The following is a 27163-nucleotide window of genomic DNA, read 5'->3' as shown; positions in this document are numbered from 1 at the left end:
CAGGACTTTCAACAAGGACAAGGATAGGATAAGGGGAATGTAATAGGACAAGGGGAATGGCTTTGAACTCAGAGGGCAGGTTTAGGTTAGATATTAGGAAGAAATTCTTTCTGTGAGGGTGGTGAGGCACTGGAACAGGTTGTTCAGAGAAGCTGTGGATTCTCTATCCCTGGAAGTGTCTGAGGCCAGCCTGGATGGGGCCCTGGGCAGTCTGATCTAGTGAGTGGCACCTCTGCCTGTGGTAGAGGGTTTGGAACCAGATGATCTCCAAGGTTTCTTCCAGCCCAAACCATGCTATGATTGTGTGATCTCACTGGGATCATGAAATGGAGATATGCTTGGAGTGCAAGGGAAACTACAAATCCTACTGGATTATTTTGGGGGGTTTTTTTCAAGTACTGAAAATGCAGAAAAACAATTTTTGGATGACGCCAACGCAATGCAGAAGCTGGTGTAAAAGCAGATGTGATAATGAGCTGCAGGGGAAGAAAAGCAATCTCTTCACATGGAGTAGGAAGTGGTGAAATGGAGGAAGGTCACTGAGCAAGGGAGGGGCTACCCTGGGCTGGCTAGGACTTAGGTGAAGGATGAGTCATGGGTTTTGAATTAATTTTACAGTTTTAGACTTTAACATAAAATTCTACAAAATGTGTTTCTGCAGCTATGTGTATTAAGCTACCAAGGTTATGGCAGAGTTATCACAGTGCTGCAAGATGGAAGGAGGTGTGTAAAGAAATTGTTAAAAAAATACGAAAGAAAGGCCACTCAGCTTTGTTCATATAGTGACATGTGAAGAATTTGTAACATGAGCTACACTTCCACAAGAGATGCTCTCCATATGGACAGGAATAGGGACCGCATCCACAGGGACATGAGTTTGAACAGCTTTGGCCTTTCTGATCATTGTTAGAAGAGAGATGCAGATTGCACCAAGAAACAGAAATTGGCATGAGCAGAACTCCTGGGTTTAGGTTTGTTCAGGACTTCAGGTTTGGATTTGTGGAGTTTTGTGTATGAAAAGTTAAATACAAATTAAATACAAATCTGGCAGCATGAGGTGAAGTCTCTATTCATTGCTTGTATTACTTGTAATAATGCATTCAGAAAGCTTATGCCATAAAAAAATTAAGCCTAAAGCTTTACTAATCCATTGTATCAGTCTTTTTAAAGCATTTGTATGAAATCATCTCACTGCATTTAACGTGCTCAGGGCTTTATTTGAAACTCACTTGTCCTTTTTAAACATTTTAACAGACCTTGCACACTGTGGGAGATGTAAAGTGCATTCATGTTGCCATTTCTGTTCTGGAAGGGAGCCTTGCAGTTCAAAGAGGAATTGCTAATATGATGGAAGTTGAGGAGGTTTGGCTTGAAAAACTGTTGCCTTATTTGAAGTGTCTTTCAGTAACTGTGCATATAGATTATAGTCAGTTGCTGAACTGAGGAAGTGCTTCTCCAGCTGGAGCTTATGTTTTAGAATAATGCATTTTAAATGTCATGCCAGTGGTCCTGGAAGAGAATTCAGATCTCATCTAGAAAAAAATCCTAAATTATTAATTTACTGTAGTATTTTCAGTCTTGTGAGATAAGTTCTGGAATACCTTATTGAGCAACTGTTAACATGATATTAAAAAAGACTGAAACATATATACTCATACTGAGTCTATATATACAATTATATATATAATAATTGTTACTATAATTGTAATTGTTTATATATAAAAATGTATTTAAGTGTATATATGCATGTATATACATACATGCATGTAATACGACATGAAGTATCACATATTATTCCATTACAGATAATATGTAATACTTCAATAATATTACCTCTGAAACAATGTTTATAGCAATAAAACAGACTATTTATACACATACACACACATATATAGAAAAATGACCAAAGGGAGCTGAAGTGGCTCTTGATTCGACGGGATCTTACTGCAAGGCAACAGAAGGAAAAAGTAAGTCAGACATGATAAGCTGAAAGTTTACCTGGGAGTGTGTCTGAGATGCCCCTTAGGCAAGGTTTGATTTCCCCACTCGGTCAAAGCTGCAGGGTGCTTAATATTGAAATGAGTGATTGGTCCTTTAGGTGGAAGGAGCAAACCTAAAGCTGCCAAAGCACACAGGCAAAGTGGAAAGAGGTGTTGATAACAGTGCCAGAGGCTGCAGACAGATCAAGGAGGGTACATCACTGAGTTGAAGTTTAGTTGCAAGTCTTGATAAAGGAGCACTACCTTGGACAGATACTGAGCAGAACAAGTTAAATTTTTTTGGCCTTTAGAGAGATTTAGGCATCAATAGTAATTGCTTAAGTGACAAAACTGAAACAAAGTTATTGGATAGTCCCTGTCTGAATGAGTCAGCTGGAGTATTTATATAAAAAGAACATTACAGAGTTAGTATTTTTATTTTCCTTCTGTTGTTTTCTATGCAACTGTTGAAATAATAATAACAAAGTGATTGTATGTAGCATTCTTTATTTCTGATAAGTTTCTATGTCTACACCAGAGACCTTGGATGGGCAAAGAGAACAAGATAAAAGTGTTGCTGGGTGTTTAGTGTTATGTGTGAGTCACAAGTTTGTCTCCTTTTGATATATAATATGTCGGAATCTAGAATGTGTCTTTGTAAATAAATAAAACCAAGATAAAGTTTCTCTATCCTGTGATACATGAGTCTTGTGTTTCTGCAGTTCAGCCTTCACAGCTTCAGCAGTGTTGCAAAGATCCTTTTTCAGAGCATACAGGCAAAGCCACTGTCAGTTCTAGGTTGGCTTGAAAACTAATGTTTCTGTCATTTGGGTGCCGTGGCAGAGTCCAGAAAGTTAAATGACCCAAATCACCTCTGCTCCATTCAGAATTCTTTTAGTTTATGACTTAGAAGTCATTGGATTTCATTTTAGAAGTTAGCAATAGTTTTGGGCTATTGGAATCTCTTTATAAAGTTGTTTATACTAAGTCTAAAGAGGCACATTGTTTTAAAAGTTATGTATATGTTGCATATTAGATATCTAGTATTGCTGTCTATTCTAAGGAATTTGGTTTTACTCATTCTTACTTCTCTTGACAGGTGATTCCCTGGTGTTGAAAATTGCAGCTACAGCATCTCAGAAAATACATCTTCAGCCATGTCATCACCCAGCAGCAATTGTCCACACCTGGAATCAGTTGGTGAGATAACAAAGGAGGAATTGATACAGAAATCTCATGTGAGTTGTAGCAATTCACTTTCTTCCTATCACTGTTAACTGGTCAGGATCTTTAGGTCCACGTTTTAGTGCATTATTAGTTATAAGGTGCATTTAAGTGTAAAGCATGGGTAAAAGCTCCACTGCTGGAATAGTAAGGTTTAAATAAAGTGTGAGAAGAATTGTGGGATTGATGAAGCTGAAAATCTATTTTTCAGCACTTAAAGAGCACCTTTGCCACAATTGATGTTTTATTGGAATTATTAGTCAGAGTTAGCAGAACACCAAGCTGAACTTCATTTTCATTGCCATTGCAGCATTTAGTTGTTCAGATTGTCAATGTAATATAGCACAACTGACTTCAAGTAGAAACTGCAACAAAGAAATTTATGCTTGAGTTTACTTGGGTAACAGTTCTCTTTTTGATGGAGAAGCCACGGTTTGAGAAGCCTCCCCTCCCTGAACTCTTGGTTTCAAACTAGTATTAATAAATGGAAAAAGGAAGGATCTTGTAGCTAGTTTAAGTAGCTGGGAGGTGATGAAAAGTGAAAACTTTTCTGTCCATGGTGCTTAATTTCTATAACAGAATTTGCTACTGAGGAGTACAGCATTTTCCTCCTGTTGCATCTTGTTTCTATAAACCTTTGCAGGTGGTGTCTGCAAGAAGCAATATTAATTTACTAAAAGTTCTATCGCTAGAATTTCTTTTTATGTTAAATTTATAGGAAAGACCAATTATGAGGATTATTATAATTATGTGATAGGGTGATATTTATGCCTTACTTAGAAAAGCAATTTTTCGTTTAAGTTGAAAATTCAAAAGATAAATCTGAGATTTTAGTCAGAAAATATGCTGATCTTGAGATTATGGGAAGCAAAAACTACATTGGTTATCAACATATCCCTTTTTAAAAGCTAACTTTAAAGCCTTAAAGCTATTAATCTGATACTAAGCTTTACAGTATTGTTTCTCATTTTGTCTTGAAGTTGTGGTTTACTGGTGGAAGTGAAATAAAACTTGCTTTTGTGTTGAACTTTAACAGGGCACTTGTCAGGACTGTAAAGTCAGAGGACCCAACCTTTGGGCATGCTTAGAGGTAAGTTGTTCTGCTGTTCCACAGTAGAGTAATTTTCTAGTAAAGATAAAGTTGGTAGGATTTTTTTAAAGAAACACCTGTAATGAAGTTCTTGAAGTTAGTTTGTTTAACTTATCATTTAAAAGCAAAATTTCTTCTGTAGTTCTTTATTTTTTAAATTATTTACCTTCTATCAGGTAGATAACTTCTTGTAATTTAAGAGTAATATGCTTAAAATGAGGGTTTTTTATAAGAAGGAAGATAGCATATTAGTGTTTTTACTTGAGTTATGATACTTTTTAGCTGTTAAGTTTTGAAGATTTTTTAAAATCTTTTCCCTGGGTTGGTAGATCTAAAAAATAATATATTATTCCTGAATTAATTAAATTACTTTTTATAAGCCTTTCTTAGGAGTTGTAGTCATAACATCTAGTAGTAAATGCAGACATTTTACAGAATAATGCATACTCGGACTTTTATTCTTAAGCAAAACAGAAAAAACTCCTTGTTTTGAAACTCGCATAATCTTGTATAAACATTCTCCTTACTTCGTACAAATTTCATGCAGTCTTTACCCTGCATATACATCTGTCATAAATTTGCTTTTGCCTGCCTCTGCTTGCTATCTACAAAAAAACTGTAATTTTCACTGTATTTAAGAAAATACAAATATGTTGCTGACGAATGTATGATCCCAACTGGAAAGTATATAGTTAACTTGGTTTTTAAAATGTCTTGTGAGTTCTTTGGACTTTTTGCAGATGTTTACAGATATTGAAATTTTGCCCTGTGGGCTTGACTTCATTTAATGGCAACTTTAAGCACTGTCAGAAGGATCTCTAGGCTAATGCCTCCCTTTAAGTGTATGTATGAGCATTTTTTAAAATGCCCTTCATTTGTGTCCTTTTAGGTGGACAGTGGTAACAATTAAGAGATCAGACTATTTTGCTCCTTCTATCAATAGCAGAGATGAAGGGGAAAAGAAACAGTGTTTAATGTCTTTTGTTAGATGACCTGAAGTTTTAATTATGTATAAACAAACCTCTTGGGAGTGGGGAAGAGGTGTTCAGGGTGCATCTACCTGGCAGGTGGGAAAATGCTGTGAAACTTAAAACAATGTTTTTTATTTTTCACATAGAGCTCTTAGACTATTACTGAAAAACTAAATTTTATACTAACATTTCCATAGGAGAGTCTTGTAGTTGCAGTAGGACACTTAATGTCATGCTGTGATGTTTCTCCTCTTGGATGAATTGACATCTTGTCTTCACCTTTTTCAGTAGAAAAACCTGGTGAGATCCCAGCATGTAAACAATCTGTAACTTACCAAATAGCTGTGATCATTTAATACAGAAATTGGCCATGTTCAGCTACTATTTGATTGTATAAATTAACGTGCTTAGAGTTACACAGATAACCTGCTGTACCCTCCTGTGTGATTGGCCTGACTCATGCAAATGAGGAATTAGCACAAATTGCTTGAAGATCAGCAGCTGCAAGATTCCACACTCAACTCAGTCAAATATGTTTTGCAATGAGCATGATTAAAATTGGCAATTATTTTGCATGTTATAACTAGAACATGGCAAGTTCTTTGCCATACAGTGCTGGAAACTTATGCAAAGATGAAGAGGCTAATTAGTTGTGAAGTAATGCTCTGATGAGTAGGCACTGCAGATAGGGACATGCAGGGATTTTTGTATAAACATGTCAGGCTGTTGCCATTCAGTATTTCACCACTCAGAGACTGGATTAACTTTGTGTTTTCTGTAACAATATTTACCAAATAAGGAATTGTAAAAATACATGTCAGTACTATGAATAAATATATAGGAATTGCCAAAAAATTATATTCTACGCATTGCCCATTAGTGCGAGAAGTTGAGTTAAATCTTGCAGCATTCTTTTTTGCTTTACGTGATATTTATTCCACTGTTTTCTGTGCATGTCTCTTGGTTTGTGTAGGACTCAAGTCCTACAAGTTTGAAACTTGAATGGATTTTAAAGGGATTGGCAGTATATTCCTATTCTGTAAACCTGTTTGACACCATTTTTTAATTCTGTATACTTCTGTGTATCTTGCCCAACAGAACAGGTGTACGTATGTTGGCTGTGGTGAATCCCATGTTGATCACAGTACCACCCATTCCCAGGTATGTGTGTTTGCTGGTAACACAGTTCCTTGAAGCAATGGGGTTAAAGAACTTTTATTTCAATGGAGTCAATAACCTATGTTAGCTAACTGTGTGGAGGTTTGATTAGCTGTGATTGTTTTTCATGTTATAGAAGCAGATCTTGCTAATTTAGGAGTATGTGAGTTTGCAGGTTTTGTGCAGCTGCATAGTTATGCAATTCTTCTAAAGAAGATGATGCAAATGAAGAAGAAAAAGGACAATTAATACTGATGATTTTCAAGATGCACAGATGAAAGACTTACTGAGTACCTCAACTTATGTGTAGTACTTCGCTACTTCAGTCTAAATTTCTGGGACTGTGGCTGCCTGATGGGTAAAAGGAGGAAAGTTGCATTAATGGACAGCTGAAGAGGTGCAAGATAGGGAGTATAAATTACCAGAGAGAGGTGCTTTGTTTCTGCAATATGCTCCTTGTTTCAGATGAAGAAACTGTAGGCTGAGCTGAGCATTTGCTTTTCTGCTGTGTCCTGATCTTGGATCCAGCTTGGTGGGAGCAGTGGAGTGTGTGCACTCTGTTCCCCAGCATGCCAAGTTCTGCCAGGGCTGGGCATTCTCTGCATAGGTTTGGGTCTTAAACTCACTGTGTGTTCTGGGCACACACGTGTGCAAGGGGAACACTTGCCAAAATGAGATATTGTGGGCACAGAGAGGTGGCAGTATTATAAGTATTTCATTTCTGAGTTGCTGATTTTGAGACTAATGAAATTCTTGCCATCAGTTTACAGTTTGTCAGTAAATGCTTCTAAAGCTCCACACAGCACAATTTTTGATCCCTACAATTACTGAAAAGCCCTGGTGAATATTACAATGAAAGATTAGTTTATACAGGGGTTTTACAAGAAGTATGTGGTGTTATGACTGGATTTTAGAACCACTCCTGACTTTTTTTTGCTTTTGTTTTGAAGCAGTAACTTGAGAAGAGAGAGTATTTATACAAATCGATAGTGCATTAATATAAATCTATAAATACTTTCATGGGTTTTTTAATCAGCTGTTAAAGTTGAATCACAGTTCTAAAGCCTTTACAATAGACTCAGAAATTAGGTGTTTCTAGAGTAGTTGGGGACCAGATGGTCCCTGAATTTCTTGGAGCAAACCAGTAGAAATAAACGTTGTAGAGGAGGTAGCTCCCATTGTGGCCAGTTACAGATATTCCTTGAAAACTGGTTCATTGTGAATTGTAGCACTTCTAACAAGAATAAGAAGGCTTTCTTCTTTTTTTTTTAATTACAGAGAGGCATGTTAGATATGACAGTGTCTTAGATTCTGATTGCATTTTATTGCTAGTTTGAGTGATTTGTACTAAAAATTGTTTGTGCTAGAATTTAGTAACTAAATTGCTCTTTTTTATTACTCTAACATGCATACTTGTGTCATTGTTGAAAATCCTCGAATTTCAAGATATCTATTCTAGCTTGCATGTAGCAGTGCATTTAGTTATTCCCAGTTTCTGAATCCCAGTTGTGGTTTTTATTCTGTTTTAGGAGACAAAGCACTGTTTAACTGTCAACCTTACTACTCTCCGTGTTTGGTGTTACGCCTGTAGTAAGGAAGTATTCCTGGACAGAAAATTGGGATCTCATTCTCCGCTACCAAGTACAAGATTGTCTCACCAAGCACAAGAAAACAGTGTGCAGGTATTTTTTAACCCAATGGAACAAAGGCAGCTGTCGTTTTGCAGTAAAAATTGTGTTTTCTCTTAAGTGAGAGACTGACTTTTCCTCCATTCTTGTGGCTGAACTTTCTGTTAACTCCTCTATATTTTCATAAAACTTTTTTGGCTTTACCGTCATCAATAGTGTTCACTCTAATCTTTTTTTTTCTTAGATAAGTGTTGTCTTGGAAAAAGTTAACTGCAGTTGTTTGGAATAATGCTTGTAGCTGAAAAAAGAAATGTTATTTCTTTATTGCGTGTGTAATGTAGTTACATAAATGTGACAGGTAACTAGGTTAAAAGTCACAGGTAGAAGTACAGTATTTCTAAATGTGTTCTGTTTGAGGCAGAGCAGTAGAAGAGAGATCACCATGCACAGGTTGAACAGAAAGATGGGCAGTTTTTCAGTCTGTATTATAAATATATTTACTTCAAAGTTTAGTATTTAGATTTAAATCTGATCATTTTCTCATAAACTGCCAGCAGCTCAATTGGAATATCACGACTGGAATTTAAAACATTCTGTTTTCTAAAAATTCTTGTCACTTGATGTAAAGCTGAGTTCAGACTTCTGAATTTCTGTTCTATTATATTTAACCTTCTTTAGTTTTCCAACGAAACAGGTATAATATGCAGAAAAATCAGTGGAACTTACAAAGTCTATGAAGCATTTTCTTCGGGGTTTTTATTTATGTGCTCACAAAAAAGCCTGTAATTCAATAAATGGCTGCCTGTCTACTAGTTTGTTTCTCTATTTGTACATTTTTCTTTCAAGAGTTTAATTTGTCTTCATTAACTGTAGTGAGCCATCTGGTGGCACATCAAAAACACCTACATGAACTTAGGTGATAACTCCTGCCTTAGTTCTTCCATGCTGGCTGCTTTGTTATCCAGGGGGAAGAAATGCCATCCCTGGCTTTGTTTTGGCTCTTCAGCTGTTGTTATAAAAATCACTCAGAGATCTGATAACAAAAACATGGGGGAGTTCATAGTAAACCTTCTCAGGGTACCTGTGAAATTCTGGTGTTCTCACTTCCTGTGCAATGAGATTTCAAAATACATTTATGTAATTTTCTAGTTGTAGATTTGTTGGTAAAATTACACATAAGCTTAATTAAGTGGAAAAGTGATGAATTACAGTAAATATTCTTTTCCTCATTTTAAGGATTTTAAAATACCCAGTAATCCCACACTGAAGATTCCATTAGCAGCTGTATTTGATGACTTAGATATAGAAGTGGAAGAAGATGAATTGAAGACCAGAGGTAATAAAAGCAAAACCCTGTGCATTATTTTTCTGCTCCAACTCAGGTGTTTATTTTTAGTTTTGCCTTTCTTGCAGCAGTCTTTCTTACCTTCAGAGCAGAGGCTGTTGCCTGAGTTTGGCTATTGCCAAAGCATGTTGGAATAGTGTTCAGTGCAGTTGGTATTGTAGCCACTCTGGTTCAAGTAGGCTTTTTAAAAATCTGTTCTACTGATTTTGCCTCTTTGCCCTAAAAGATTCCTGATTTAAATACTTCCCTGCATTTTGAATAATCCTTTTCTGAGCTTGTAGTATCCTAGTGTGGGGTTTTGGTTATTTGTTTTCTCCTTGAAATAATTGATTTCATGTGCTGCCAAACTTTCTCATATCGAAGATTACCCCACCCTAATACTAAATCTAGTGTAAAGATGAAAATTAGAGTGATGAAATCCTAAACAGCAAAGTTAATCCCAAGCAGTGAAGCTTTAATCTTTCATTTCATAAGAGAACATAATAATTACTATTTCTTTAAAGCCTCTAACTATTATTGAGTATTCTAAAAACTATGTGCGCATTTGATGGTAAAGAAAATATTGCTAAGTACCATTTTCTCAGAAAAATATGAATAGCAGATTGTTGAGCTGTTATTTTTGAGATACCATTGCATATGTCAAGGCAGTTTGTTTTCCATCAGTGATGAGAGAAAAGTTATTTTAATTTATGCACGTGCCACTTTTGCCTGGGCAAGAGTTAATTATCTTCAGAGTAGTTGCTATGGAGCTGTGTTTTTGGATTTGTGCTGAAAACAGGTTGATAATGTAGAGATGTTTCAGTTATTGCTTAGCAGGGCTTACACACAGTCAACCTTTCCTCTTTCCCTCGCCACCCACCAGGGAGTGGGTTGGGGGTGTACAAGAAGTTGGGAGGGGACACAACTGGGACAGCTGACCCAAGTGATCAGTGGGATAATCCATAACATGTAGCATCCTGGGAGAGAAAGAAGGAAGATTGGGATTTTCAGAGTTAGGGTGTTTGTCTTCCCAAGTGATAATTACTCATGATGGAGTCCTGCTTTCCTGGAGATGGCAGAACACCTCCCTGTCTGGGGGAAGTGGTGAATGAATGCCTTGTTTTGCTTTGCTTGTGCAAAGAACTTTTGCTTCACCTGTTAAATTGTCTTTCTCTCAACCCATGAGTTTTCTCCCTTTTACAACTCCTTGCCCATCCCAGCATTAGGGAGTGAGTGAGCAGCTCTGGGCCATTGTGTTGCTGGCTGGAGCTAAACCACAGCAATGGCTCTCATTTCTCCTTCACTCAGCTACTACCAGCTTTCCCTCTCCTAAGTCTGCTGGCATTGGTCAGAAAACCTGCCTTGTCCCTTCTGTTGTCTGGCACAGCCTTACAGGATGTGACACCACCCCACTAATTTGCCATCTGCCCTTACATCATTACACCATGTGTTCTATTCCTAGTTAGTTTCTCCAACCAATGTGTCTATTTGTGTATTTTTATCTCTTCTTATATTATTAATATTTTGGGGAATGTAGCTTACCTTGCAATAATATAGAATTAGAATTGCATTAAAGTTCCCAGTAATGATGATGTGACTGTTAAGACACTTACTCAAACTGAAAGGAAGAGTCGTCTTTAGCTTTAACTTTGCTCCTAAAATTTCTTTTTAAATGCTTTTGATGAAGTAAACATTAGAATTTTTCTTCACAAGAAAAGAAGTCTGTTTGAAAGCTTTCCTTGCAATACTACGGGCTGGAAAAATGCAGTGAGAGTATCTTCCTGAAGTATGTGCTGCTTCTAAAAAAACTGAAAGAAAATCAAAATCCTCTAACTGTTCTTGCTTTCCGATTTCAGCATAAGAATGATTGTTCTCTTTGTAGCAGAGTTTGGAATGCATGTTCAGATACAGGAAGCAGGACTATATTTTCATTCAGACAGAAGGACATTTTAAAACTTAATTTTGAAGTCCTGTCTATTAGAAATTGTAACTAAAGTAACCCAAGTGGTTTTCAGATATAGAAAGATTTTATTAGTAACTTTTATTTTTCTGCCATAGACCAAAACGACCAGGAGAGTTCCTGTACTTCAAGAATTGTGTAGTCATCAGTACTGATTGCTGAATGTTTGTCATGATTTTTAAATTTTGGGTCTTACTGATTCTTTGCTTAGAAATGTTATTGTTCTCTCATACAAAATCAGGGTTTTTTTGATGTATTACTTCATTAATGTAATACTTTAGTAGCCATGAATAGTATAATTCATAATTATGGAAAGAAAATATGTCAATTTTAACTTTCATGTGTGTGGAAAAAGTATATGTGTCTATCTGTAAAGAATGTAAATAGTATGACTTAGAAAATAAACAATGTAGGAAAGTCTGAATTGAGCAATCTGTTAATAAAAATAAAGGTGTATCATTGGAATAGAAAAGGACTAATTGCAGGACTAGCCTGGGATAATCACATGTTGAGTAGTTTTTGAATATTGAGTGTAATCTGATTTAGTGTGAATTTGGAACAGAAGAGTGAAATCTTGGAGAAGCTTTTAGTAATATGATTAGTTACAAATGCAGCATAGCAGCATTTTAACTGAACAGGTAAGTCATTAACCTGAAGTGAAACTTTGGTGTTGAGAAACATATTTTAAATTAAAATCTGCAGGTGTCATAAACCATGAAAAGTTAGTAAGATTAAATACAATCCACTTTCCTGAAGTGTTCTTTAGTCAACTGAGATCAGAACACTTAATTACTACTTCTAGTTAGATTGGTATTCATTTAGGAGTCCTATGTTTCTTTTAGTTGCAATTCTGCATTATAATTGGCATCCCAAGTGTTCCATGGGTATTTGGATTAGTATATATTTTCTAGGAATTATTGGATTAACAGATTTGTATTTATTCTGTTTTCCAGGTCTAACAGGATTAAAAAATATTGGAAACACTTGTTACATGAATGCAGCTTTACAAGCTCTTTCCAACTGGTAAGGAAAATTATAGTTAATGCAATTTTCTATTTGCTTATGCATGCTTTTTTTCCAGATGGACTTAAGGGGTTTGGAGAGGTGCACTACCATGGAGGAGGACATGGATTTGTTGAACCTGTCTTGTATACTGCAAGTAGTTTATTATGGTATATGGGCCACTCAGCTTTTTCTCTGTTTCATTCGAATGCCTCCTAAATAAGAATAGATGCAGTTTTAGAGATCAGAAGAAAATCTGAAAAAAGCTGCAGAAAAAGCAGAGGAAATGCATAAGAATAAACTCTTAATTCAAGAAAAGAGATGTTAGGATCAGAGCGTGGCTGTACTGCTGAAGTTGTCCTACCAGGAAATGTTTGGTTGCAGCATTTAAGAACGTAGGAAGTGGAATTTTCAGTCATAGAATAGCATTACTCTTATGGTATAATCCTGTATGAAATGCAGATTTCCTCTTGTATTTTAACAACTTGAAAAAATTACTGTTTTCTTCTTTTTATTCAGCCCACCTTTGACGCACTTTTTTCTTGACTGCGGGGGCTTAGCCCGAACAGATAAGAAACCTGCAATTTGTAAAAGTTACCTCAAGCTGATGACAGAACTCTGGCACAAGAGCAGGTATTAAATCATTTTGGTGATGAAATGATAATAAATAAATTCCAGAGTCATAAGGGATGCATTAATCTGCCCTGGGTTTCTAATTTTATTTTATGTGTTCCCAGAATTCCTCTTAAAAAAAAATTAGGAAGGAAAAACTGACTTGCAGGGCTTAAGCACTCCTTATAACCTGTTATTTTTCATACATACCAAAGATAGGACAAGAAATAGATTGGATTACAAGGATTTAGCTCTTAAAAATGCTTATATTTGCCAGAAATACATCTAAAATATTTAGCTAGTTTATCCTCTCTGCATCCTTCTTCCCATATCAATATTTTATCAGTTTCTCTTATTTCCTTATATAGAACTTGTGTAATATCCAGTTAAGAAAATACTTCAAAATATAAATACAGAAGTAAAGAAACAGTAATTGTGCACAGAGCCAAGACTATGTCTGATCTGTCATCTGATTGTCTGACAAGAAATGTACCATAAAAGGCCTGATACAGTTGCTGTTTCAGTTGGGTCACAGGTGTTTAAAAATCATGTAGTTAATAATTCAATACCAATATTATGTTTTGCTAAGATTAATATTATTGGTGTTCCATTGCATGTAATGGTATGATCCCAGTAAAGATTAAAAAAATCTGTTTAACTGCTTTCTTTTCCTGTGTTTATGTATTCACTACTCTTTTTTAGGCCTGGATCTGTTGTCCCTACTGGTTTATTTCAAGGAATTAAAACTGTTAATCCAATGTTTCGAGGCTACTCTCAACAGGTAAAACTTTCCGATGTCTTTTAAATCTGCCTAAGCCATAAAATTATCTCTTAATCAGAAATGTAATGCTTAAGATACCTTACTTCCTATATTTGTTTAAAGCAAATGCAACATGAACTTTCGTTAATATGACTTGAATGTAGATCATCTGAAATGGAGTAATCAGTAGTTAAGTCATGTTTTATATTTATTTATATCAAATTCTCAAAAGGCCTTCAATGTAGAATAACTCCTTTCAGGAAAATTCAAGTAATAATATCTGAACTTCTCCTTTGTGGGAAATAATGCTGCTAATGTTTGAGCAGTCCTAGCAAATAAAGATATTAAAAAATTAAAAATAATATAACAAATTTTTAATATATGTCTGTCAATGATGTTTTAAAAAAACACACAGAATGCAGTTTTCATTTAGTGTCTTGGAAAAAAGCCCCACCATTTGTGTGTTACGGGAACCTCAGGTTGGTAGCTTGTTAAATGGGCAGGGTTCATTTTACAGGAAAGGCGTTCTTCAGTTGCTGCTTCATACAATATCTTGGTGCATTCATACAGTGTGGAGCACTATCATTAAAAGCTTTAGGAGTAGGTGAAAAATTTAAACCTTGTAATTAGAAAAGCTTACTAGTGTCTTCTGGGAATCTGCATTTATTAATAGGAACTTTGCTGGTTCCATTAAGTTTCATATTTGTGGAGTGAAGGATTAGGACACATGTTTTAATGTTCAATTGCTGCATGAAGCTGTAAAGTCAATGTTTAAATACTGAGCTTAATGTTCTGTAATCTGCTCATGGTTTCTGAAGTGCCACCTAGCTTTCTGAAAAAGCAGAAATTCAGCCTCGATAACCAAAAAGAAACTGTATGGAAACTTAATTCTTGTAGCTTTGAACGCTGATGAGAACATCTTTTTCCGTGCAGAGCAACACTTAATGAGCACCTTTTTAAATTACGCCTGGATCATAGTTCAGTTGTATGTTCAGCAGGTTTCATGGCAACAATTAAAACACAGCAGGGCTTTCATAGCCAGCACTCTCCTAGGGCAAGTTGGGCAGCCATGTCCAATCTTCAGGGAGAAAATTACGTTGATCAATGAAGAATGTTTACCTCTTAATCAGTGTCTTGACGTTTTGGTTAATTTTGGGTTTTTTTAAAGGATTGCCAGCAAGTAGGCGTACTGGGTTTTTTTTCATTACCCAAATCCAAACTCAGTTCTGTAAGTTGCAATTTTTAAGAAAAGAAATGTTTTGTAGGCAGCGGTTTTGAGCTTTATAAGTCATTGCTATGATAGATGAGAATGTTGAGCGGCAAAAATTACAATTATGAACAACCAGAATACAAAAAGGAAAACAGAAGAAAGTAAAAGCAGTAGTAGTTGCCAACAAGAGGCTTTTGTTTTCTCGCATACCTGCTTTATTGGATACTTTCTGTTGCCAAGGACCAGGCAGCTGCACTGATTGATGAAATTTGGTGTCTTTCAGGATTTCCAAACACAAATTAGACCTGTAGTATTACAGCTCTTTACAGCTCCCAAACACATTTGGGCAATCTTGTTGAGGCTTTAGAAGAAGAGTTGCAGTATTGTTGGCAGTGTGATGCATTGGAAAGACAGGCTAAGTAACATCATAGTAATTTTACTTCATACCCAGTGAAAGCAAGGTTCTGGTTGATTTTAATGGAGCATTTTATCTCTAAAGTGCTCCACTACAAGCAGAGCTGGGGTCTGACCACGTTGCTGGTACTTGTTTGAGTTACGTTTATCATTCCAGTAAGCTATGGCAGCATTTTTGCTGGTGCTGTTAAAGTAATTTATTTTGGGAATTGGAGTGTTTTGGAGGAAACTTGTATGATAATATTACTTGTGACATGCAAGAAATGCATGCAGGAAACATACATGGTCTGGAAATGAAAGTGGTTTTGGACATCAGACCTGGGACAGAGGAACTTTCTTTATTCTTCATTAACAGCCAGCTTTCATTTGAGCTATCTGTATCTTTTATGATGTGAATATCTTCCAGATAAAATATCTTTTCTGATGTGAATATCTTCGAGATAAAATAGAGTAATATGGTAAAACTTGTTCAAAATTCTAGGACGCACAAGAATTTTTGCGTTGTCTCATGGATTTGCTGCATGAGGAACTTAAAGAACCAGTTGTAGAACTGGAAGATGCCCAGCCTATGAGTGTTGAAGAGAGTATGGAAGAAGATAAGAGCCAGTCAGACTTAAGCTTTCAGCCCTGTGAATCCTGTGGTAACTGTGATAAAACAGAAAATGACACAATTTTCAAACCTGTCTTAGAGGATCTTGCAGAAACAACCATGTTAATTCAGGATGATGATAACAATTCAGTCACTTCCAAAGACTGGCAGAAAGAAAAAATATCAAGCAACAAACTTAAACGAGCAAATTCTATGGAAGACTTGGAAAAAGACACAAACACTGCTTCAGAGACCACTGAATTTTTAAATAATCAAGGAACTGTCAAAGTACAGATACACAGCAGATTCTCAGGTAATGCATTGCTAAAGTGCAATTGAAATAGTCAAAATCTTAGCCAGAATATCTGTGGGAGTAGAAGTGAGTTGTAGAATGTAGTAGAGGTATAGGTCAAATAGGGGGTAGGTGGTTTTACTTGTAAACCATGTCCCTACTTAGTTAGTTCTTTCAGTTTAGGTCTTCTGAATTTGATTTTAATTCCCTTGGCAAGCTAACTGTTTGTACTGGGTAAGGTTTCAGATAGTGGGTTTTTTTGTTTTGTTCTTAACTTCAAAGGAACTGAAGTGGTGCTACATGCCTTAATGTCCAGTGGCCTGACAGTGTGGTTAAATAAGTTACATGACCACTGTGTCTGTTCATTCTGCAGCAATTTTTTTTCACAGAATTTGTGCAACTCTGAATTGCAGATTACATCAGTGACGTTCACATGAATGACGTATCTGCTGCCCAAACACCATCCTCAGCTGAAGGGATGAACACACGCTTATCAAACAGCCCTCCAAAGTCATTCCCATCATGCTCTTCACTGGCACAAGTCCACAAAAAAGGTACATTCTCTTTATTTTCTCCTTCCTGGTACTGAATTACTCCATATTATAGTTCTCCTTGTGTTTCTTATGTCTTGTGTAACAATGCAGAGTTGTTCCCAAGGGGGTTTTAGCCCTGTTTCTGGTGGGGAGAAGGGAATGTTATATAAGCTGGACATGATTATTCCCTGTATTTCTATAATCTTCTGATTCTTTTGAAGCATGAGTAGTATTTGCCTCTATTTTAGGAAGGCAGAATATTATTTTTAGACAATTTTCTCAGTTGCACCAGTTTGGAGAGAAGAGAAAGGTATGAGAAGTTAATTACCCCCAAAGGTAATGCTCTCCAGAGAATAAACTCATTGGTTCTTCAGCAGAAGTTCAGGAAATCACCATTTTAGTCAATTAAGGTTTAAGGAGTGAAGTGTAATTGTGCTGTAGATAAACCTGTAAATGCTGGCTGCTTCATGGTAGTTAATGTCCCTGCAGTGCTGAGTATTTCTCTTGGCACTGCAACAGGATGCCTTTATGAGCATCTGGAATATTTAGACTTCTACTGCCTTTACATATAAGACAGTGCTGCTTTAGGGCATGAGGAACAATATATAATTTTATTTTCCCTGATTTGTCTAACAGTAGATTACTTTAAGCTTGTGTTTCAGAGCATGCTTTTAAGGCATTGCACCAAAACCAAACCAAAAACAAATACAACTTTACTATTGTGGTCCTGCTTCATTCAATAGCCTGTGCAGATAAGTTCTGAACATTGATGTTATCTTTTTAATGCTTTAGCACTGGTGTTGCATGACAGTGATTTAATGGACTTAAATCATTGACCTCCTTGGTTTGTTTGTTCAGCAGTTTTGATGCTGCATCTGTGCTACTGTCTCCAGTTTTGGCTTCACCATTACAGGAGGGTTTTAGACAACCTGAAGAGAGTCTGTTAGAAGAGATGCTTGGTCCCTGGTGCTTGCCCAGGAGAGGTTGAGAGACCTGGGGTTTCTTAATAAGCAGCTGTTAGGCTGGACTCCAGTTGTACCTTTAGTCTGCTTCAATCCTCTGTCATCAGTGTTGTGATACAGTAACCTTGTGATGCTGCTCTTCAGTCCATCATGTTTGAAACTTCCCAAGAAGATCTGATCAAATTAAGTATCAAATAAAATGTTCCTTTTTATACCTTGGGGGATTCCTGCCAAGATAAATCCATCATGTAGCACATAGGCTGTAGACTTCAACACTGACAGTTTCAGTTTTACTTACAGAGGCAAATGTTTCTGGTGATTGTCCCCAGTGGCTTGAGGAACCCACATGAATTGCCTGTAATGGCAGTAATGTGATCTCATAATTCCTAAGAAATATTTAGTAAGTAGAAAATAGGGCTTGGCTCATAATTTAACTCTGAATGTGAGACTTCTAATTATATTACACAAAGCTGAAGTGTAATCAGAATCCACTGATTTGCCTTACTGCAGCATTTTACTTTTGTCATTTTATAGTTTCAACGGTATCGTCACCAAAAAGGAAGAAGCGCAAGAAGTACAGGAGTGTTATCTCTGATATATTTGATGGGACTATAATAAGTTCAGTCCAGTGCTTGACCTGTGATCGGGTAAGAAGAGAAAGTTCTGGCTTTTAATATGTTCTTTTCTTAACTGCTTTATGAATACAGTCATTCTCTGGTAACTTTATATTGTTTTGTGGCAGATTTCCTCAGAAGGTTGGGGTGTTTCATACTCGTTCTCTCAAATTGCTGGCTACTACCAGCACTTTGTGTTTAGAATAGCTTGTATTCATTGAGCTGAATATTTACTCAGAACTGAAAAAAAACATTCTGAGAATTGGTTTACAGCAAGGATGAAGAAAGAAGCTTGCTCTTCGACTTTATTTAGGTCTCATTAGTTTTTAATAATGCTCTGAATATCCTGATGCGTACATGCTACTGTCTTAAGTTCTCAGGTACCTGATGTTTCAAAGAAAAGATGAGACAGTGATCTAATATAGTGCTGTAACTGTCTTATCAGATAGATTGAGACTTAGAAAATAAGTTCTTTCAAAAAATCCAAGTAAAGACACTAACTTTTGCAATGATATGAATCATTGGTTTCTTTCTGGAGTTGTCTTAGGATAATCTGGTGAAGAAATTAAAAAAAACAAACAAAAATTTCTAAAATGTGTTTGATGTTTGACTCTGTGACTATGTGATCTCTAAATGAAGTACAGGAGCAAGAAAATGTGCAGATGGGTCTCCCTTGCACCTTGTCCAGTTACATCAGGTCAATATAATGTCAGAGTAAAATACTGTGGAAACAATGGACTGAAGCTTTCTGAAACTATTTTGTGTAACACAGCCTGAGGCAAAAATCATAGGACTTTATATGACTGATCTGAAGAAAAATAATGATGACCTAAAAACATGTTTCAGTGATAACAATGTGCAAGTTCATTCTAAAATGTTATTTTTTTGGTTTCTCTTTTTTAGAAAATGAATTCTTGTTAATATACTTTTTTATAATTAATTTCCTACCTAGTGGAATTTTCAGTGATGCAGTGACTTGGTAGTTACTAGTGAATTGTACAGAATTCAGTTTAATTAACCATTTCTCTTCAAGCTTAACTCCATTGTGTTTCATTTGTTTTCTTCCTTAGCTGTCTGTAACCCTGGAGACCTTTCAGGATCTGTCCTTGCCTATTCCAGGTAAGGAAGATCTTGCTAAACTCCATTCTGCAAGTCATCAGACATCTCTGGTCAAGGCAGGGTCATGTGGAGAAGCATATGCCCCCCAGGGATGGATAGCTTTTTTTATGGAATACTTCAAAAGGTAAATAATATTTACCTTGTTTGATTCAATTCTCTATTTTGAAATTCTAGTTTCTGCTCTTCTGGCAGAACATTTGTTGGTTTTCTTTCTTTTCTGTCAATGATGTTTCAGGTTTGTTGTCTCATGTGTTCCTAGCTGGTTTTGGGGTCCAGTTGTAACCTTACAAGATTGTCTTGCTGCCTTTTTCGCCAGAGATGAGCTCAAGGGTAAGAGGTTAATTACCTGAGCATGTTTCTTCTGTGTATTTTTGCCTCCTGTCACAATGAGATGATTAATATCTTCTTAGCTTAATGCAGTTAAGCAGAGGCCACCTGTTAAGGTGTAATACAGTCAGTCCTTGTTCATTTGGGATCATTCATTTCAGAAAGGTAAGCTTCTAATTCGACTGAGTATTTGAGATAAATGCCTATGAAAGCTGCTTTAGAAATGTCACATCAGTCTGAATTTGGTTTAGTGCAATTGTATCAACTGAAGACTCATAAAAATTTCAAACCCACAATATTAATATTCATTCTCATAACCTCAATTTGGACATAGTAAATTATTTCCCTTTTAAATTATATAGCATTGCCTCTTCAGATTATACTGTACTGCTTCATAGTTGAAGACATAAAACATAAGAACCTCTCCTGTAGTTGCTGTCTCAACACTATTATGACTGTTAAATATTGAATGCAACCTAAATTCCCTTGACACTTTATTCTATCAAATATACACACTTAAAGGATAGCTGTTTGGATTTAGAGAATGATGGCTGGTTTTCTTCTCCCTGATGTTTGCAGGTGATAACATGTACAGCTGTGGAAGGTGTAAAAAGTAAGCTGGCTTTTACCTTTGTTTTACTTTGTCTTAATTTGAGGTTTTTCTGTTAGTCAAGAGACATTTATTTCTGTTGGTTATGTCCCAATACTGTTCATCTTTTGATATGATTTTGTGTTCTGACTGTCAGAAATTCAGTATTCCCAAGGAATACTTCCCAGGAAGCACCAATTGACCCTACCACATGTGCTTAATTCTTTCTCATGCCCTTCCAATTTAGATGTAAATTGGTTTTGTTTGACAAAATAAAAGCCTTTAGCCCTCTCTAGTACTAGCAGCTTTTCCCTGATATGCAGTAGCTCACTAAGGTGTGTTAAATAAATAAACTATGGCTTTAAATACTAAAGAACCAAGAAACAGAAGTGGTGTGAAGACTGCTTGAAGCCCTTTATCGTACAAGAACATTATTCCTTCTTGTATGTGCTGTAGATAATTTCTTAGAAGTAAACTTAGTTCATCTTTTTTTTTTTTTGTCTTTTGTTGGATAATCAGCTTTCATGAAGCCTCAAGTTTTTTCCTCTATGTTAAGAGAAACTGTTAGCTAGTTGGGACTTGATTGTACTTGCTGTTTTTAATTTTTCAGCAGTACAGATTGTCTTGTCTTATGAACCATCCTTGTTTGTATCATTTTGGCTACTCCATGTCTAGTCTACATTCCAGAAATATTTTGGGTTTACTAATGCAATGTTCAGCTTTGGCTTTTGCTGATCTAGTGCAATAAAGTAAAACCTTTTCAGAATTAATTATTGGTTGTTTTGATTTGGTTTTTCCTTTGCTTAGGTTAAGAAATGGAGTGAAATTCTGCAAAGTACAAAAATTTCCTGAGGTACTGTTACAATATGCACTTTAAAGCATTTTTTCTGCATGATTATGAATGTGGTAAGAGTAAATGAGTTGCACAGAGTAAATTGTGTTTATAATGCTGTGTGATGGAAGTCTACCTTTATATTGGCATTTGTTAAGAATGTGAGCAACATGGTTGTTCACCCTGTAAGAAAATGAATCTTGTACATGACAAGTGGAGGAATGGGATTTCCCTATGTTATTGCTGTTGGTCTGCAGGCAGTAACAGCATTTCTAGTCTGTGTTAGTATATATTCTACTGTTTATACTGTATTCACAGCATTAAATACCACAGCCAGACTGGAAAGCTTTTCTATAGTGACATTTGTAACTTTGCATTTAGAAAGTAATCCAGTCTTACACTTCAAAGCATGAGTTGATATCTGCAATAATCAGGAGGAATTAGTGTCCCTCATTACAAGATTGTGCAATATGTGCTTTGAGAAAAGGTGCATTTTTCAGTGCTGCATCAATGTGAGTAGCCACAGCTGATTAAAACACAGAGTTTATTAATATGCTTGAAGTCATAGGGAAAACTATCCTTTTTGGGATTATTAAAGGAAAAGATGGTACACACAGTTTTTAGGTATTTAATATCAAATAGCATGTATAGTTCTTGACTGAATCTGTCAATCCTTATAGATTCTGTGCATTCATCTCAAAAGATTTCGACATGAACTCATGTTTTCCACAAAAATTGGGACCCATGTGTCCTTTCCCTTGGAAGGCCTTGACCTTCAGCCTTTTCTTGCAAAGGACAGTCCAGCTCAAATCGTGACTTACGATCTCCTGTCTGTCATCTGCCACCATGGAACTGCCAGCAGTGAGTATGGGCTGATTGTTTTATCTTTGCAGCTGGTACATCAGCACTCTTCTTCAAGGATGATAACTGTATACTGAAGGGTAAATAGATAAACAGAGGTAATTAGAATGTAGAAGAGGAATACTGTGATTTTTACCTTGATCTGGAAGATTTAAGGCTTGCTCTGAAAGAGTTGGCACATATTTGAAATTAAATGGCATACCTAAATAAAATTGAAGGTGAAAAAATTTAACAGGTCCGGGAGTATTAAGTAAGAAAACTATTGAACAACATAAATGTACGAATAATGTTGGCAGCAGATGACCAGTTGATCAGCTGCTCTACGTAATTGCCTTTCATGTCAGTACTTTAATATTTGGAAACTGTTTACAAAGCACTACAAAGATACCAGTCATTTTTTAAAAATACGGTTTTTTGGATGACCACTACCATTTAACCCCAAAGTAGATGGTAACTGCTATTTGTGGGTAATGACGAGTAGCTGAATAAACATCTTATTGCTGTATGTCGAGGTAATTTCTGCCTAGATGATTTCAATATTTATAAGATTTGGAAAATAGGAGGAAGAAAACATTTAAGCCAGAAATTATATCGATTTTTATGGAAGTTACCCCCTCATACTTCTCAGACTTAAAGTATCCATGGTTTGATTTTTTTTCCCTTTATTTTTGTTTTACTGGATAGTTTTTCAGCTTCTGTTTAGTCCTTGCTAAGTTGTGCTTCACGTAATCAGTTTAGCAGATATTTGATTATTTACTTATTAGCAGTTATATACGAATTGACAAATAGTAATAATTTTAAATATATTAATAGTCTTTGAAACATAGTTAGTTATGATTGTGTTATCATGTAGCTGTTCCGTATCTGTGCTACTTTCTATTATAAAGCATACAGAGATTTGAAAAGAGTTTGTTGTGGGAACTGATGAGGGTAAATTGTTCAGACAATCTTACTCTGAATGTTGTGGTTCAGGAGTATATTAAACAACATGCTGCTTGAAGAGTGCAGCAATGTGCTAAAAGTAGTTCAACTCACTACTAGCTAATAGAAATTTTAAAAAAAGCTGATGTTGAGTTTGACAGGAGTAAATTTCAAAGTCATATCAGCTAACGATTCTGTTTCTCCCATTTAATACTTGGGGGGGGGGTTTATTACTTAGTTCATTTTCATGTGTTACAGAGTAAAATGGCAGCTCTAGGCCCTCTTTGATAACTCTTGCTTCCTGCACCCTAGGTGGACATTATATAGCTTATTGTCGCAACAATTTGAATAACTTGTGGTATGAATTTGATGACCAGAGTGTCACAGAAGTATCAGAATCCACAGTGCAAAATGCAGAAGCGTATGTTCTCTTCTACAGGTAAGAAAGACATGAAAAGTACAATCATACCCCTGTGAGTCACATATGTAAGTAACTTTTTAAGCCATTGGGCAGCTTTCAGAATTAGCTGCCCCGTGAGAATTAAAATGGAAGAATTTGACCAACGAGAAAAGCCTATGCTGGAGAAAAACTTAATCCTTCAGTTATGTCCTTAACACTTGCTCTGTAAGAGCTAAAGTGTTGATGTTAAAATGAAAATGAAATCTGCATAGTAAGAGAACTTTAAGCATCAATTAGGAACTAGCCACCTTATTTTCAGTTAGAGGAAGGGAATTTTGCACACAGGGAGGTTTTGGCACACAGAAAGTTTTTAACTGTTAGAGCTCTAACTGGAATTGTCCACAGTCTTTATCAGATGGATGGGATGTAGGACAATAGAGGTTTTACTGGATTGTAATTTAATCCATTTTATTATGCATTTAATTCAATGCTATTTATAGGCTATTCTCTTCCTGAGAATTTAAATGAAAGGTGAGAAGTCATGCTATTACCATCTTCAGTCTAGGGAACTTTTGTGCTTGAGAAAATAAAAGCAATTCAGTGTTCAGATTTTAAATTTCTGGTACTATGATCAAATTTCCACTAAAAGTTGGCTGCAAAATACATTGTGTCAGGGTTGCATAAAAAATGAGATGTGTTGTGAGAATGTTTGAATTTTCATTAGGAGCACTCCCACCCGTCACTATTCAAGTGGAGCCCATGAGTCTCACTTACTGGGCCTTTTAATAGGAATTTGGAAGTCATGCCATATTGCCAAGAAAAAACACTAAATCTTTGATTGTGGGTTAACATATTCAAATAAACAAGAAAAGAATAGCATTAATAAAATATGGTTTTAAAAAAAGAATATATCCACAAAAGACTACTACTGGCCTGGAGAAGAGAGATTCTGTTCCATCTAAAACGGGAGAGCAGAGTTACTTCCAGTTCACAGTGAGAAAAGTAGGAGGATACAGGAAAAGTAGGGGAATTTCCTCATCTGCTTACTGTGTAACCCTACTTGTGAAGGTAAGGAAGGAGCACCTGGCCAGGAGTGCAGCTTGCAAAGCTTTATCACAAACGCTGCAGAGAGGAGCTGAGCAGATGGGCTCAGCCCTTGGGTGCTGCACCAGCTCTGCAGCGCAGCTGGCTTCTGTCCTGCAGCCCAGCTGTTTGCTTTCTTAGGCTGTGCAAACTGGGGAGTACAGGCAAGGCCCAGGTAATTTACTCACAGGCAGAGTTTTCTTTTCACAAAGTAAGTTATCTGCACTGGACACAGGATCTGTATTTGTTTAATGATTTCTGTTTCTGTAATAGAAAGAGCAGTGAAGAAGCACAGAGGGAGAGACGGAGGATATCAGGGCTACTGAATATGATGGAACCAAGTCTTCTGCAGTTCTATGTTTCCAGGCAGTGGTTAAATAAATTCAAGACTTTTGCAGAGCCAGGACCAATTTCAAATAATGACTTTCTCTGTATGCATGGAGGTGAGACTGTAACTGTGAATCATGTAAGAATAATTTGTCAACTTCTAACAATAACAGTAGCGTGTACTTGTTTTAATTAAAGGAATTTGACTATACTAAGTTCATATTATAACTTCTTTGGTAAATTATAACTTCTAAGTAAATTCTTTCTTATTTTAGTAGCTGACTAAGTAGAAATTATACTGTGTGAAGTTGTCCTAATTTTTTTTCTTGTCTCTGCACAGCTGATTTCATTTATAAACTTTCTTGATTCTTAAAGAGGAAGAGTTCCTCTTGTCTGCTTGCTTCTTAAACATGTATATTCACATTTTAAAGCATCCTGTCACTATATCATCATCCTTAATACTTTCATCTGCAAGTTGAAATTATTTTCTCAGCTTGGGGCTATAAGCAGTGAGAAGGTTTGAAAGCTGCTTTGGAAGAAATTGATCTGATGCAGATAATCCAGTGCATAGCAGTGTGAAAATCAAGTAGTAATTCTGTGTATTTTGTATAGGAGCATAAAAATTTTACCTTGTGCTAGAGGTAAAAAAAATAAAAATAAGAGCATTGCAGTAAGCAAAACACATTTGGGGAAATACCTGTATTTGAGTGCTAACAATCCAAGAAATCATTACTATGTAGTACCTATTTTCTAATAAAAATACAATTGCAGTAGATTGGAAGATGGAAGTGCTGCCCCTGTTGCTGAACCAAAATTTTAACACAGGATGATTGCGTCCCTGTAGCCGTCTGCAGGGTACCTGTGAGCCCTTTGGCTTTCCCTCTGCAGGGCTGCAGCAGATGACTCTTGATGTACAAGTGCCCAAGTACTTGATTTTCTCTGTTCCCAAGAATTCCTGGATAGTCTACTGTTGTTTACCATGTACTTCAACTCAACACTGCTAATTCTGCAAGCCCCTCCATTTCTGCCTTCCTCAAAATTTCTCTGCTCTCAAGTATTCATGCTGTTTGAAGTAATTCCAAAAGGTCTCCAGCAAATAAGTGAATTTTGAGTAGGCGGTTTGTTAGTGTTTACATGCATAATCAAGATATTTAATTGTCCTGACATTTTAACTGTATACCTGAAGAAGCTTTTTGAACTCATTATGTAAAATGGGTTCTAGCCCTTTAATTTTAGCCATTCATGTAGTTAGTTTGCTTCTGCTTTTTATAAGCTTTTCAGCTTTTCATGAAAGGCTAAAATCAGTGGTGTCTCTCAATGCAGTGATAGATTATGCCTAGGTAAAACTTATTTAATGTAATTTCATAAATGAATTCATTGAAAGGTTCTATTTTTTATTTATTTATGGACTTGTAACATGGTCTCCTCCCCTCACTAAAATCCTCAAGTGTTTTTTCATTGTTTGAGGGGTTTGTTTGTTTTTGTTCCTTCTGCAGGTGTTCCTCCGCACAAAGCTAACTTCATAGAGGACCTCGTTGTAATGCTACCTCAGAATATATGGGACAGTCTGTATAGCAGGTAAGTTTGGAGCTGTAACTGGGCAAAAATCCAGTGATACAGTTTGAGAGCCACATGGCAGCATGAGACTTTAGAATTAGTGGCTCAGGAAAAAGACAGCCCTCTGGGCACCCAGCTGAGTGAAGGGGCTGCAAACAGCCAATTTATATCATTTCTTTATGCAAAGTAAAAGACTGCAGAGAGTAGTGTGTTATTGGGGTAGTGCTTCAATATTAAAGCAATAAACATGTATGGTATGTATGAAATAACACAAAGTAGGTCAGCAAAAGTACACTTTGCAGAGGTTTTTGAAAGAGCTCTCTGTATCAGCTTCCTGTTCTCTTGTTGGCTGCAGACAGCTTTTCTTTTATGTTGGCTTTGAATCCATGGCCTCAGCTGCCAGTACTGCTTCAAAATAACTTATATCTGAGTGTTCTGTGTTACTGCCCCACACTTTAATGTCAGTCAGGTTTGAGTGCTTGCTTACAAAGCAGGAATTCTTATAAGCTATGCCTTATTCTAAAGTAACAAAAAGCTGTAGAAGAGCTTTGCTGATGGCTTTCAATGCTCTGTATTGCACTTGCATGAAATATTTTTAGCTGTTAATTTCCTCTCACCTGAACAATATGTCTAAGGGTGGTGTTTTAAAGTTTTGGTGCACACAAGTAAAAAATAAAAACAATGGTATTTGCAGTTATTTCCCTTTTCCTAGATGTACTGGATTTTTCTTCCATTATTCATTTTCTGTATGTAAAAATAGCCTTCTCAGGAGCAGTGCCCCTGCAGACTTTCATGGATATAATTTCGTAGAAGAAAAACCTGAGG

The 27163-nt window shown here is 36.2% G+C and overlaps 1 protein-coding gene across 3 annotated transcripts in view; it reads left to right on the top strand.

Annotated features, from left to right (window-relative positions):
• USP33 (ubiquitin specific peptidase 33) overlaps positions 1-27163 on the top strand; it is a 36196-nt gene that overhangs the window by 2499 nt on the left and 6534 nt on the right. Inside the window, exons 2-20 of one of the 3 annotated variants that reach the window (XM_030953296.1) lie at positions 3079-3217; positions 4240-4293; positions 6363-6425; positions 7952-8104; positions 9287-9386; positions 12288-12357; positions 12856-12969; positions 13651-13729; positions 15814-16234; positions 16627-16767; positions 18243-18355; positions 19393-19565; positions 19701-19771; positions 20348-20381; positions 21165-21210; positions 21870-22050; positions 23284-23410; positions 24728-24897; positions 26278-26359. In XM_030953296.1, coding sequence (XP_030809156.1) covers positions 3137-3217; positions 4240-4293; positions 6363-6425; positions 7952-8104; positions 9287-9386; positions 12288-12357; positions 12856-12969; positions 13651-13729; positions 15814-16234; positions 16627-16767; positions 18243-18355; positions 19393-19565; positions 19701-19771; positions 20348-20381; positions 21165-21210; positions 21870-22050; positions 23284-23410; positions 24728-24897; positions 26278-26359 — 2273 coding nt within the window. In that variant the 5' untranslated portion in view covers positions 3079-3136. Of the gene's footprint in view, positions 1-3078; positions 3218-4239; positions 4294-6362; positions 6426-7951; positions 8105-9286; positions 9387-12287; positions 12358-12855; positions 12970-13650; positions 13730-15813; positions 16235-16626; positions 16768-18242; positions 18356-19392; positions 19566-19667; positions 19772-20347; positions 20382-21164; positions 21211-21869; positions 22051-23283; positions 23411-24727; positions 24898-26277; positions 26360-27163 lie in introns of all 3 variants that reach the window. The other 2 variants (XM_030953295.1, XM_030953294.1) reach the window with 2 other exon arrangements.

The sequence above is a fragment of the Camarhynchus parvulus genome, chromosome 8 (assembly GCF_901933205.1).
Source record: "Camarhynchus parvulus chromosome 8, STF_HiC, whole genome shotgun sequence".
NCBI classification, from domain to species: domain Eukaryota; kingdom Metazoa; phylum Chordata; class Aves; order Passeriformes; family Thraupidae; genus Camarhynchus; species Camarhynchus parvulus.
Note: the sequence above shows the minus strand (reverse complement) of the source record. Positions and strands in the feature narration are given on the sequence as shown.